Raw genomic sequence first — 12,042 nt, 5'->3', positions numbered from 1 at the left:
TATAGAGTGCATGTGCCTTGCCCGACTGGATTGGCGACTGCTGTACGAGCCGTTCGAGTGCGGCTCAGATTTTCCACAAGTGCTATTCAAATCCCCCTTTGTGCTACATTCTGCCTCAATCATGTAATATTTGAAGGGGCCATAAGAATTACACAAAGAATAGAATAGCACAAATAACAAAAGACCAGAATACTGTGGGCGGGGAAAACATAATGACCTGGAACACGAATGGATGACATGACACATACATGCATACAAATCCATGCACACACATGACAGAGACCCACATGAATGATAACAAGCACAGACAGAGACAAAACACAGAAGACAGGAACACCAGGAGCACACACGCACCAGACACACATGCACCAGGACAGCGCCCACACCCACCAACCAGACATGACTGAGGAACGCACACATGCATGACAAGACCCACGGTTTTTCCATGTGTTCCCCTTTAACAACTTTATAATTGTGAGGAGTGGGGTAGGAGCTGTTTCACTGTCAAAGTGGGGCTTGATTCAAATGTTTTGGGTCAACTGTTCTTGGCGATTTGTTCTTTGTGTTTTTGAATAAGGACAAGGATGACACCTCAACACCAGCACTGATCATATGAGCCTTGTGCCTTTCCAATCAATGGGGCACCAGATGCCTTTCTCATTCTACTGCACAGGATGTGGCTTCAAATTTATAAAGAAAATTAATAAGAACAGCGAGTGCCGTGAAATTTTCCTTCATGATCCTCTACTTGTGAGAAAGGGGGCATATCCTTAACTTTTCTGCACGTGCGTTTTTGGTTGGAGACCAGCTCCTGAGGGCAGACACATGATACTGCCCACAGTGAGCTGAAGACTTTGGGAAAATACTTCTGATTGCTTTAATTCTGCACTTTTCAACACTTTTTGCCATGACAGAACGTAATTGAGCAACTCAGCTCCTTGGGCCCTTTTCCCTGAACTCTTTATTGCGACCCACTGTAACCTCTCAGCCTGTCCTTCACTGTCTGATTTGCTACACTTCCTCTTGCCTTTGACCAGCCGTACCCCTCCACTTTTAAACAGCTGTTCTTCCCTCTCCCATTATAGTTTGCTTTGACTGACTGCTCAAGGGACAGAACAGAGAGAACATTTTGCGCAGGGAAGATTGCTTGTCATGGCCAATTATTTGCAGCAAGTGTGTGTGTGTTCATGAGTACAGCCTGACCTTTTTCTCCAGGTCAGGCCTCTCGAAAGGTGAGCAAGAATTTCTTAACATGCTCAGAGCGCAGGCGGTCAATGCTACGAGCATCGATGGCCCGACCCAGAAACTCATCCACTTCGTCTTCTGGGTTGAGGTTTTCTTGTGGTTTCTGAAAATAAATGTCTGGATAAAACAAGACAAAAAAGGGTGAATAAAATCACAACATCACTTCATCTCATCAATAATAAAAAAAAGTTTTGTTACAAAAAAAAGAAGCAACTCAAATCTGTTTTAGTTAGTGACACAGTCTAGTCTACAAGTTGAATGTCAAAGAGGACCTCGATCCTGTTGTCAGCAAAACAACAAACCCCTCATTAGGGTGCCACTCAAAAAAAAGTTTCCAGTTTTTATTGTCCCACCCACCAGATTTGTTCATAATGTGAAAAGATAAAAGCTGACAAAATTTGGATGTATTATAGTAATATTTACTGGAAGCTCAACAGCATCAAAGTTCTGTAATTTATTAAATAATAGTTGTTTAAACATAAGAATATTGTAGAAATACATAAAATGAGACAAGCAGTTGCTAGTGCTTTTGAACAAAAACAGATTAAGACAAAAATGACTGAAAATGTCACAATGCACTGTCCAGTGAATTACTTTATTGCAGCTTTAGCAATGGCTTCAGTTGTCCTCTTGTTGCTGTATAGCTAACACAGTAGCTGCAGATAATTTTGCATGTGAACCAAGCCTTGAGGTACACCTTTATCACAAATGTGTTGAAATGGCCAAGAGACGAGAGTTCACGTGCAGTCAGTCGGAACTGGGAATGAAAGATGTACATCTTCAGACTGCGTATGAGCTTTGCCATCGTCTAGCTTGATGGAATACCCCAGGAGTGTGAATGTGTACATCACCATTGCATTCAGCTCCTATTAACACCAGTGACAAGTGCAGGAGCTCACAGTAATCATCTCTGGAATAAAACTCTGTTAGTTGTTGCCGAATGAAGTGCAGGTATCACCCTTAACTGGATGGACAAGCTAACACTATGAACTCTACATCTAGTCCACTTTCATAGCCAGACTGGTCAACTGAGCCCCAATTATATTACATGATATAGGAAACAATTCAGTTCATTCGGCTACCAGTAAATATCCATATATGTGAATGAAAATTTGCACCAGTTAATATGCTTCATAAAAAGAAAAAAAAAATTAGGTGGTGGGACCTGGAAAAATTTGAAAATATTTTTTGGTCATAATATTGAATGGCACCCTACCCTCACTGACAGTCAACTTGTCATGAATTACTGCACAGCAGTGGCACCAAAACAAAAGGGTATGGTAAAATGTTTAATGTATAATGAAATGCTTTAAATTTCCAGAGGTAAACATGTGTACGTCCTTAGGGATTCTCTACATGTTACCAAACACTTATAATGACATTTGTGACTATTTGGTGGCAACAAGAAGCAGATACAGGGTTTTACGTCCCGAGTGAAAAGCTGAACCCAAAAACACATAAAAATGAGACCCCAATTAAAGGTTCCCATTTACATTTGTGTATAAAATGGGACCATTGGAAGTGAATTCTTCTTTAAGGTTTGACCATTGTTGCATGTGTCACTCTTCCACACAGTAATACACACTCACACTTAACAGCATTTTGCTAATAAGGTGTTGTCATTTAAGGTCTGTTTGGTCTGTCAGTGGTTCTGTTTCATGTGTATAATCAGGGCAGATCTGGGAAAGTGTGCTGCTATATCATTGTTTGCATCATATGAAGAAACTGCCTTGAATCCTCGATGACAACCATCCAAGAAGAAATCCATTCCATCCACACCTCTCAAACATAGCCATCTTTCTGCAGGCAAGTGAAATGTCTAGGTCCCCTTGCCCTTTCCTAGTTAGTAGAGTCCTCAACACTGAAGCATCTGCATGCTGTATCATGCTCAGAGAAGTGCACCACATGTCTGAAATGTCATATTTGGCATTATTATATGGTATGGGATTTTGCCAACTTCTGATTGACTCATTCACCACTTTCTGAGCTGTACCACATGCTGAGTTGACCGCTGGTGGAGCCGAGTAGGTCGCATGTGCGACACAAGTACACCTCGCATGCAGCGTAGCACTAGCTAATCGAGCGATGCCTTCTATCGATAATGACCAATCAGATAACTTGATACAACGCCTACTTTGGGTGTCAGTTTGTTGACAAAATGGCAGAAGACAGGTTTGAGTCTGTTAGCGACGCTGACTTAAAACAAATTTACACGAAAAAGATGTGAGAACACCCACAGAAATACACAGTCAGCAGCCAACCTGTTTTGCAAGTGCATCGCTGAAAGGGAAATGCGCCCAACTTTGAAACTTATGACAGTCGGATGCTTGACAGAGTACTCGGTGGATTTTACGTGGAAGCTAGACAGGCGAATGGTGAACTTTGTAAGAAAACAAGCTTGATGACTCTTCGTCACGGCCTTAACAGGCATCTCCAGCCGATTGATGGGATGTCAGTTGGTGCAGTATGACAGTAATAACAAAGAGTTGAAACTTGAGAGTGATTTTTCAGTTTTAGTATGTTTGACAAGCTCCCAGTTTTCCTTGTTTAACATATAATAAAGCAGTTATAGACGTTTGATTTCGGTGTACCCGTGATTATGCGGCCCTGGTCAGCATAATCACAGGTACACCTCATCAAAAGTCTATAATTGTATATTATCTCGCAATGCAAGTGGTACGTCTCATCTGAGTCTAAATGTTCCTTTGACACATTCCAAGGATCGCCTGGTTCAGGTAGTGCCTTAGATCACTGTTTAGTATCCAAAACTCACAGCCATCCAGTAACACTGGAAAAACCTGGACCCTAAAGTCTTGGACCTTCAATCTCCTTCAAAGGTATTGACACCACCAAACAACTCTGTCCAGGGTCATCCTGACTCCATATATTATTCCAAGGCATTGCTCAATTTTGAACTCAGATGACCCAGAGACATCAACAGTACTACTGAGACATGTGAATCTCAACAGGTTTGACACTTTCACAGCATACAGATACATGTCTGATGGTCAAGTCCTGGAAGTCAAAGCCTGGATCTTCATCTTCATTTAGCAAAATTGAAAATCCAGCCACTTCAACTCACTTAACCTCAAGTGCAGCAATCAGTGCCTCCACTGATTGCATAAAGATCCCAGCATAATCCATAAAGTCAGAGTCTGTAAACCCTTCCTCTGTAACAAAAGGCAGTAAAGCCACTGGTCTCCACAATCCTACCCATCATACAGGAAACAAGCATTGAACAGAGAGTGAGCCAGAATACATCCAGAAAAAATTACAGGAAAAAATCTGAGACTGTCCCTGATTTGTCCAACATAAAGTGTGTAGGTACAGGCCAGCTTTGATGTCCAGCAACTGATCAGGGATCTGGAAATTTTTTAGGATGTCGCAGAGATAAACACCTTCAGGTTTTTGCATATCCCTAAATTGTATAATGACTCCCCTTAAGTGAGCCGGCAGTCCATCACAGTTTACTTTCCCAGCCAAGGCTGGTGGACAGTTGCAGATGGGTGACAAAAAGATTCTCTTATGACCGAGAATCACCTGCTCTGTTCTGCTACTGTCAGTGCCAGCGTCGCCAACCGAATGGTCCTCTCTAAAAATTGGTCCACCCTGCCTTCACTGCGCATGCGTCAGAAACTGACTGTCTACACCCAAAGCGATCAAAAGGAATAATGTGATTATTAACCATCAGATGACAAAACAAAACCTCTTACATCATTCTGAAGTCAGTTTTAAGCAGAAATGAGTCTGTTTTAAGGAGAAATGAGGTGATAATCTGTGAATCGCCACTGATGCTCCGAAATGACATAGGCACAGCAACACGTCAGACTCAGACATGCTACTGTGGCAGTAGGAGAACCTTACCCCAAAATGCCTTAGGAATTAGCAAACCATAATGGGTTAATCTAATTAGATAATCTAATCTAATCACATACCTGATTAGATTGACTGTTGTGCCATGTCATGCCACAAGAGGAGAAAATACAATGGACAAAGTTTACACCATTATTAACCAAGGCTACAGGGCCAGACCTGCACCAAATATAGGCAAGTCAGACCACAACTCTCTCGGAATATACCCTCTCTGGAAATCGACCCCCACCATCATTAAGATGGTGAAAACATGGCCAGACGGTGCTTCTCAGCAGCTGCAGGACAACAGCACCGGCTGGGTCATCTTTGAGGATGAGAACCTGGATGTGATTACAGACACTGTACTGTGTTACATTAAGAACTATGTAGATACGGTCAGAGTGGAGAAACGCATCCGGGTCTACCCCAATCAGAAACCCTGGATGACCAGGGAGGTGAAGCAGCTGCTGAGACAGAGAAACTCCACCTTCAAAGCTGGTGATAGGGCTCTCTACAACACAGCCCACGCCAACTTGAAGAGAGGCATCGGGGCGGCCAAGGGGGAGTACAGAAGGAGGATCGACAATCACCTGCCCAGCAAAAACAGCAGACAGGCACGGATGGCAGTCCAGCACCTCACCAACCACAAACCTGGCATCAGAGCTGCTGAAGGTAACGACGCATTGGCAGAAGACTTAAATCTCTTCACTGCTTGCTTCAAGACTGTGACACCAGGAGCAGCCACGTCACCGCCAGTGAGCAGGAGTGACTTCACGTGGGGAAGCATGACGTGAGGCACACACTGAGGCAACTGTGTCTCCAGATGGGCACTGAAAGACTGTCCAGACCAGCTTGCTGGGATTTTCAGCAGAATCTTCAGCCGGTCCCTGACACAGTCTGCTGTCTCATCATGCCTGAAGACCTCCACCATAATCCTGCTACCCAAGAAATCCCCCATAACCAGCCTCAACAACTACAGGCCTGTTGCACTCACACCAGTGGTGATGAAGTGTTTTGAAAAACTGATTAGAAGTCACATCATGTCATTCCTAACCCCACTCAGACCCATACCAATTTGCTTACAAGGCCAACAGGTCAACAGAGGATACCGTGACTGCTGCCCTCCACACCACTTTGACCCACCTCTCCCATCCTCCCCATGGCCTTGTGAGGAAACTGCTGAACCTTGTTCTACCTAATTCCATGTCTTTTGATTAAGAACTTTGTCAGATCGCTCACAGAGAGTCAGGATTGGCTCCCACATATCCACAGATCTCACACTCAGCACCAGTTCCCCTCATGGATGCGTGCTGAGCCCGCTGATCTTCACCCTCTACACCTCTGACTGCACCCCTATCGACACCAACAACACCTTCATTAAGTATGCAGATGACATCAGAGTGGTAGGCTGTATCACTGGAGGAGATGAATCTGCCTACCTGGATGAGGTGGAACAGCTGATGGTGTGGTGTAGAGAAAATAACCTGCTCCTGAACACATCCAAAACCAAGGAGCTAATCATAGACTTCAGGAGAAACAAAACAGACAGACATTCAGCCCATTATCATTGGGGACCTGTGTGGAAAGGGTCAGGGACTTCCGTTTCCTGGGAGTCCACATAGATGAGAAACTGACCTGGGACAGGAACACCACACACTTGGTAAAGAAGGCACAGCAAAGACTCCACTTCCTGAGAATCCTCAGGAAAAATAACATAAACCAGAGATTGCTTGTGTCTTTTTACCGCTCTACCATGGAGAGCATCCTCACATACTGTCTCTGTACGTGGTTTGCCAGCTGCATGGGGGCAAACAGGAAAGAGGTTCAGAGGGTTACCAAAATGGCAGAGAAGATCATTGGGTGCCCTCTACCCACACTGGGGGACCTTCATGGCTCTTACTGTCTCAGGAAAGCCAACACCATCCTAAAGGATTCATCCCACCCTGGCCACTCTCTGTTTGAGTTACTGCCATCAGAGAGACGGTACAGGGCCATGAAAGCAAGTACAAATAGATTGAAAAACAGTTTCTACCCAACTGCTGTTACAACTTTGAATGCCACTGGAACCAAATAGCCAGGTTACATGCCACACCTGAGTGCAATATTTGTTTTTGTGTAATATCCAGTTTTGTATATATTTTACTCTTTTTTATATTGTCTTTTTTATTACCACATTCTTATTTTTTTTTTTTTTCTTTTTTGATTTGTGCTTTGGACCTACCTCTTTCATTTGATTAAATTTTGTGTTTATTCTTTGTTCTTCTCCAGACCTTTTAAGTCTGTGTGTGATTTACTCAGGTTTACATTTGCACTGAAAGGCTTGTACCTTACCTTTCGTTGTACTTCGTTACAATGAAAAATAAAGTATCTGTATTGTGGTGAGCTGTGTGGAAGAATGAAAACCGAGCCAGAGCTTTTGTCTTTTCTGCATTCTGCCACAAGGAGGTGCTTTTTTTTTTACACACAACAATACAGAGACAATGGTAGAAGTCATCAAACACACTACACTTTACACTTATGGTAACAACAACATAACACTCAACCAAACTGACTAAAACAATTGAACGACAAACCACAATAAATCAACAACACTAACAACACTGTTAAACACAACACTTAAAATTCCAAAACCCTGAACTCCCATAATGCTTGACTTTATTTTTTCCCCTCATTCTGTCCACCACGCCAAATCAGGCGCAGCTTCATACTTCACCGTGACCACTGCAATCATGATGGTGTATGAGAGGATACCAAGAGGACCTTATATGGCCCTTGTGGCAGATGAGGGCATCTTTGGTGTCATTCGGCATTCGATGCAATTTTATGACTGCATGAAGATCTGTGTAAAGGGGGTTTAAACAATTTCTCAGTGAATCCTCAGGGCCCCTTCACACATAGTTCGAATTTAGCCCAACTGCACATGAAGCAGGAATTGTATGCAAAACATGTAAAATCGTAGCTGCTTCGAATGCCTCCTACACCTGTTGCTACAAGTATTTGCGCACACCAGCGGCTGAAAGACAGAGTGTGTGCTGTGCGAGGCCATCGAACCCTCTCACGGCAGGTGTCGGCCAAATTCCAGCTGACACACACGAACATCTAACACCACTCATTTGGCACTTAGAAAATGTGTGACCATTCGTACTATCATCACGAAAACAGTCCCCAGACAATCAGTGTTGAGCTGGATGTGAAATATGTCTAAGTGCCCCACCACTGTGGAGTTGCAAAAAGCCACACACATGTGGTGCATGTGTCTTGCACGGGTGCGCGTGTCGCACTCCCCCACTCCCCCCAACACATCTGGTGTGCCGGAGGGGGCACACTTGCATAAAATGCTTATATGTAGATACAGATCTGATCACATGGGGGCCGGGCAGCCAGGTCTGATCACACACAGCACAGGGAGGGGCCTGTCAGCTGATCACAGTACACTGACAGCTGGATGGCAGCTCAGTGCACACATTACAAACACAGAAACCACTGCCAGGACAGTTACATACAACCCCAATTACAATGAAGTTGGGGCGTTGTGTAAAATGTAAATAAAAACAGAATGCAATGATTTGCAATCCTCTTCAACCTATATTCAATTGAATACACCACAAAGACAAGATATTTAATGTTCAAACTGATAAACTTTATTGGTTTTGTGAAAATATTTGCTCATTTTGAAATGGATGCCTGCAACACGTTTCAAAAATAGCTGGGACAGTGGTATGTTTACCACTGTGTTACATTACCTTTCCTTTTAAAGACACTCGATAAGCATTTGGGAACTGAGGACACTAATTGTTGAAGCTTTGTAGGTGGAATTCTTTCCCATTCTTGCTTGATGTATGACTTCAGCTGTTCAACAGTCTGGGGTCTCCGTTGTCGTATTTTGCGCTTCATAATGTGCTACATATTTTCAATGGGCAACAGGTCTGGACTGCAGGCAGGCCAGTCTAGTACCAACACTCTTTTACTACGAAGCCACACTGTTGTAACACGTGCAGAATGTGGCTTGACATTGTCTTGCTGAAATAAGCAGGGACGTTCCTGAAAAAGACGTTGCTTGGATGGCAGCATGTGTTGCTCCAAAACCTGGATGTACCTTTCAGGATTGATGGTGCCATCACAGATGTGTAAGTTGTACAAGCCATAATCAATCAATCAATCAATCAATTTTTTTTATATAGCGCCAAATCACAACAAACAGTTGCCCCAAGGCGCCTTATATTGTAAGGCAAGGCCATACAATAATTATGTAAAACCCCAACGGTCAAACGACCCCTGTGAGCAAGCACTTGGCTACAGTGGGAAGGAAAAACTCCCTTTTAACAGGAAGAAACCTCCAGCAGAACCAGGCTCAGGGAGGGGCAGTCTTCTGCTGGGACTGGTTGGGGCTGAGGGAGAGAACCAGGAAAAAGACATGCTGTGGAGGGGAGCAGAGATCAATCACTAATGATTAAATGCAGAGTGGTGCATACAGAGCAAAAAGAGAAAGAAACAGTGCATCATGGGAACCCCCCAGCAGTCTACGTCTATAGCAGCATAATAAAGGGATGGTTCAGGGTCACCTGATCCAGCCCTAACTATAAGCTTTAGCAAAAAGGAAAGTTTTAAGCCTAATCTCAGCCATTCACTAATGGGCACTAATTCACCCGCATACCATCACAGATGCTGGCTTTTGAACTTTGCGCTGGTAACAATCTGGGTGGTCCTTTTCCTCTTTTGTCCGGAGGACACAAAGTCCATGATTTCCAAAAATAATTTGAAATGTGGACTCAGACCACAGCACACATTTCCACTTTGCATCTGTCCATTTCAAATGAGCTCGGGTCCAGAGAAGGTGGCAGTATTTCTGGATGTTGTTGATGTATGGTTTTAGTTTTGCATGGTAGAGTTTTAACTTGCACTTGTAGGTGTAGCGACGAACTGCGTTAACTGACAATGGTTTTCTGAAGTGTTCCTGAGCCCACGCAGTAAGATCCTTTACACAATGATGTTGGTTTTAATGTAGTGCCACCTGAGGGATTGAAGGTCACAGGCATTCACTGTTGGTTTTCGGCCTTTCCGCTTATGTGTAGAAAGTTCTCCAGATTCTCTGAATCTTCTGATTATATTATGGACTGTAGATGATGGAATCCCTAAATTCCTTGCAATGGAACATTGAGAAACATTGTTCTTAAACTGTTGGTCTATTTTTTCACGCAGTTGTTCACAAAGTGGTGATCCTCGCCCCATCTTTGCTTGTGAATGGCTGAGACTTTTGGGGATGATCCTTTTATACCCAATCATGACACTCACCTGTTTCCAATTAGGTGTTCTTTGAGCATTCATAAACTTTCTCAGTCTTTTGTTTCCCCGTCCCAACTTTTATGAAATGTGTTGCAGGCATGCATTTGAAAATGAGCAAATATTTGCACAAAAACAACAAAGTTTATCAGTTTGAACATTAAATAGCTTGTCTTTGTGGTGTATTCAATTGAATATAGGTTGAAGAGGATTTGCAAATCATTGTATTCTGTTTTTATTTACATTTTACACAATGTCCCAACTTCATTGGAATTGGGGTTGTAAATAATTACAACAATACCTACATACACAATTACATAACAAATAACGAAAATGAATGACCACATAACACAGAGTGACACGTTGGTCTGGGTGCTGAACGGACGGGGGGCATGTCTGTCCACAGCCGCAGCTGTAAAGATCTCTGCTCCTGGACGTCCCAGCTTGAGAACACGTTCCGTGTTGGAAGGACATGAACTTACAACATTCCTCTGTGAGGCACGTGTCTCTGCCTGCTGTCCTCACGTGGAAATATATAAAACATATTGTGCCTTTGTGCCAGGCTGCAGCGGCTGCACAATCAATCAATCAATCAATTCAATCAATTTTATTTACATAGCGCCAAATCACAACAAACAGTTGCCCCAAGGCGCTTTATATTGTAAGGCAAGGCCATACAATAATTACGTAAAAACCCCAACAATCAAAACGACCCCCTGTGAGCAAGCACTTGGTGACAGTGGGAAGCACACAGCACACCTTCTCCATGTCTTTGTTGATTTCAGCCATTTTTCCTCACTGATTACAGGCTAGTGATGGTAGTGCAGTGGTAAAGTTTCTGTCTGGTAATCAGAGCTTATGGGTTCGAATCCTGTGTTTTTTTTAACCAGGGTTATTTAACCGCTGGGTTCTGCATTTTGTCCCCTTTTATGTATTATTTCTATCAACCCATTGATATTCAGTAATTACACAGCTGGTTTTTATTTTATTGTTCTCTACATCAGTGGTGTAATGTGGTGCAGCTGCTCATCCTGTGTTCCTGCTCAAAAGACACTGTTGCGTGCATGAACCATTGCACCGGGATCGTGCACACCTGCCCGTCGGCGCGATGTTTCGTGGTTCCCACATACAAGCTGTTTCGCTGCGAGTCGCACTATGTGTGAAGGGGCCCTCAACAATCAACTCATTGATCTCATCAATCTCCCACAATACTCTAGTACACAATGAGCGGTCAGCAAACTCTCAATGATTGCTGCAGGAGGCTCTGAAAGTGGTATTTTTGATCACATAGTGAGCACTCAAGAATCTCCCAAACACTTGCACAAAATGGCTTTTTTGAGGCTTCTGAAGATCGTTAAGAGATCAGGCCAATTTTTGATCACTCAGTGGTCACCAAACGAACTGTGTGTGTGTAAAGGGCACCTTGCTGACTCCAAAATTGATGATTTGTGTTAAAATGTGAATATTCATGGATTCCATTCCACTATTCTGAAAGATGTTGTATACATTTGTTTTAACCCTGACATTTAAACATAATTTTAAAATTAAATTATGGAGAATATCTATTTTTTAATGTAAACTTCAAGGGGGTGAATCAAAGTCATATTTTGTCATCAAGTGCAATGGCTTAGTGTTTGCAAAAATGATCCTGATGTACTTTGACTA

At 43.1% G+C, this 12,042-nt stretch overlaps 1 protein-coding gene across 1 annotated transcript in view; it reads right to left on the bottom strand.

Annotated features, from left to right (window-relative positions):
• Positions 1–12,042, bottom strand: part of adcy5 (adenylate cyclase 5) — a 365,757-nt gene that overhangs the window by 109,143 nt on the left and 244,572 nt on the right. Inside the window, 2 exon segments of the mRNA XM_034185849.1 lie at positions 1,204–1,221; positions 1,223–1,362. Coding sequence (XP_034041740.1) covers positions 1,204–1,221; positions 1,223–1,362 — 158 coding nt within the window.

This window comes from Thalassophryne amazonica, chromosome 14 (genome assembly GCF_902500255.1).
Source record: "Thalassophryne amazonica chromosome 14, fThaAma1.1, whole genome shotgun sequence".
NCBI classification, from domain to species: Eukaryota; Metazoa; Chordata; class Actinopteri; order Batrachoidiformes; family Batrachoididae; genus Thalassophryne; species Thalassophryne amazonica.
Note: the sequence above shows the minus strand (reverse complement) of the source record. Positions and strands in the feature narration are given on the sequence as shown.